This window comes from Vigna radiata, chromosome 7 (assembly GCF_000741045.1).
Source record: "Vigna radiata var. radiata cultivar VC1973A chromosome 7, Vradiata_ver6, whole genome shotgun sequence".
In the NCBI taxonomy this organism is placed as follows: domain Eukaryota; kingdom Viridiplantae; phylum Streptophyta; class Magnoliopsida; order Fabales; family Fabaceae; genus Vigna; species Vigna radiata.
The window spans coordinates 441,169-444,085 of NC_028357.1; the positions used below are offsets into that span (position 1 = coordinate 441,169).

General features: G+C 39.0%; 1 protein-coding gene across 1 annotated transcript in view; it reads left to right on the forward strand.

Moving 5' to 3' along the window:
* The first annotated feature begins 1,596 nt into the window (after window positions 1-1,596).
* LOC106765901 overlaps window positions 1,597-2,917 on the forward strand; it is a 3,623-nt gene continuing 2,302 nt past the window's right edge. The window contains exon 1 of the mRNA XM_014650670.1: window positions 1,597-2,886. Within this exon, the coding sequence (XP_014506156.1) occupies window positions 1,597-2,886 (1,290 nt within the window). The remainder of the gene's footprint in view (window positions 2,887-2,917) is intronic.

Here is a 2,917-nt window from a genome sequence, read left to right on the forward strand (position 1 = left end):
ATATATATATATATATATATATATATATATATATATATATAACTGAATTCAACTATAAAATCAACAACATATTTCTAATTTGAAATGTAACAATATTGAGATTAAAACAAAAACAAAATTGAGTTCTAATTTCTTTACAACTATCACTATCACAACTTGCCATATCACATTCATAACATAATTTTCATAAAATCATTCAATGTAAATATTATGTAAACAAGATAAGTTAGTTCCCTTTATCTGAGAATATCTATTTCTTAGAACTCAACTTTTACTAAATGTTAACAGAACTATCTCTTTTAGAGACTTTGTTTGGAAAAATTGATAAGTCTAAAACGTTCCTTGACACTCCAACTATTCAGAGGTGCTATTAATTTCTAAAATTGATGAAGAGAAGATGTGAATTTGAGAGAACAAAATGGAAGAGGTATAGTTAGGCTATAGAGGTCCGAAGGAGAAATGAGAAAGAGCGTCGACAATCTTCCATCTCCTTTCCTTCTTTTATATTTATTATTTTATTGTTATTTTTCTTTTACTATTTCCTTGTGAATACTTTTCATAAAAGACAACATAAAAGCATTGATGGATAAGCAACGTCACGGGTACACTCAAAATTTCACATAAAAAGATAACATAAGAAAAATGAGTGTTAAAGAATAAGATAAAGAAAGAAAATTTTGAGTAAGGAGAGTTTAAAATGGAGTTCGCAAGAGTTAATGGTGTAATGAAATACTTATTTCTAAGTTAATCCAATATATAAAAGAAAATGTTTCTCTTACTATTTCCTTGTGAATACTTTTTATAAAAGACAACATAAAAGTATTGATGGATGCGCGACAGATGGCGACTCCACTGGGGAATTGTGAGAGTCAGGCCATTTAATTAAATGCGCGAATTCAATGTGGTTTTGCTTTGTGTTTTTCTTCCCCATTTCTTTATCTATGATTTGATTTTTGAAATAACTGCATGTGAATTGTTGGATATTGAACCCTAGGGTAGAAAACATGTTTATATCTGCCTGGGAATTTTTCTGGTTGTTTTGCAGGTGAGGGTTTGGGTATGCATGGCGTTCTCCCTTCACACACACACTTTATGCATATCATGAGTGGGGCCTTATACCCGGGTCTGAGTGTAGCTTAGAAATAGAGGGGTTGTGTAGCGGTGCCACTTTGGATATTCTTCCTGTTTGGCTATCGTGAGAACCCCAGCTAGAGTCTGTTCTCTTCATTTGTATCTTCACACCTAGTTGATTACTCGACTGTTGTGGAGGTGCTATGTTGGGGGCCATAGCTCTAGTGACCTTTGATCTTTAGGCTTAGGGAACCATCCTGGTGAGAATGCATATACTTGACCTCTAATCTGAAACATTGAACCTATATTAGGACACAAAGGGAGACATGCGTATTCCTATAACCCCCATGTTGTTTGTTTTTAAGAAAAATAATAATAATGTCATTGCATCATCATACTATACATGCATTTGTGTTGGTCATGTTATTTTCACATCGTCATATTGCCATGCATTTTGTTCATACATCATATGGTAACATGCTGGTTTTAGGGGAAATCACAGGTATTTGATTGATCATATACAGAATGGAAGTTGTCACAAGACCTGGTACTACTCAACAGACCGGCTCTGCCATTTTAAGAAAGAAACCTTGCCTAAAGATTCATAGGGGAAATCTAACAGGACTGGTAAATTTAGGCAAGAAACTTAAGACCATAAAGAGGGAAACTTTCAAGATGAAGTACGGAAATCTTTTGAGCCTATTAGAAGTGGAAGTACAACTGCCTGCCATCACAGCCCTAGTCCGGTACTATGACTCTCCGCTAAGGTGTTTCACCTTCCAGGACTTCCAGCTGGCGCCAACTATAGAAGAATTTGAGCATATCCTGGGCTTGCCACTAGAGGGTACCTTACCATATCAGCACTTGGAGCATCATGCCTCCATTCCTACCATTTCTGCCATTATGAAGTTGCACCCAAAAGAATTAGAAGACAGGATGGTAACAAGGAATCAAGTGCGTGGGCTGACACAAGGATATCTTGAACAATATTTGCATCAGCTGGCCGATAAGGAAGAATGGGAGGTTTTTATGGATGTGTTGGCTCTCACCGTGTACGGCATCGTTTTGTTCCCCAGAATAAAAGACTTTGTGGATTACACCGCTATTAATGTCTTCGTGGCAAAAAAGACCAGATCAGAAAATCCTGTAACAGCGGTCCTCGCAGATGTGTATGGGACCATGAGTTTTTGCCACGAGAGAAAGGGGAAGAAAATTCTGTGTTGCTTGCCAGCATTGTATGCATGGATGACCGCGCGCATGTTTAAAGGGCCAATTGATGTCAGGTGTCCATCGGAGGATCCGTCGCACCAGGGGCTTAAAGGCAAAGGGGGCAATGAGTGGGCCCAATTCTTGGCTGGTTTGAGAGAGGGAAACGTAAAATGGCGCCTTCCTTGGCTTGAGGCTAAACCATCTATCCAACATTGTGGCAACTTCCCTAACATACCTCTCATAGGCGCCAGATATTGTATTAACTACAACCCTGTTTTGGTCCAAAGACAGTTCGGATATCCTATGAAGGGGGCGCCTTCACCAGATTATCTCACAGCCTTCTTCATCTACTATGAGGACAGACACTGTACTGAAATGTTAAGGAGAGTCAGAAGTGCCTGGGAAAATGTGGTGCGAGCCGAGAAAGACCTGAGGAGTGGAGTGATGGATAGCAGGGTTAGTTATCATACCTGGGTTCTGGAGAGGGTAAGAGAAGTCAAGTTGCCTTTCAAGCCCATCAATGATCAACCGGCGAGTGGAGGAACACCCCAAGCCCCAGAAAGTGAAGAGGTGAAACAGCTGAAGGCTGAGATGGAGAAATTGAGGGTGAGGAACGCTAGGTTGGAAAATGAATTAC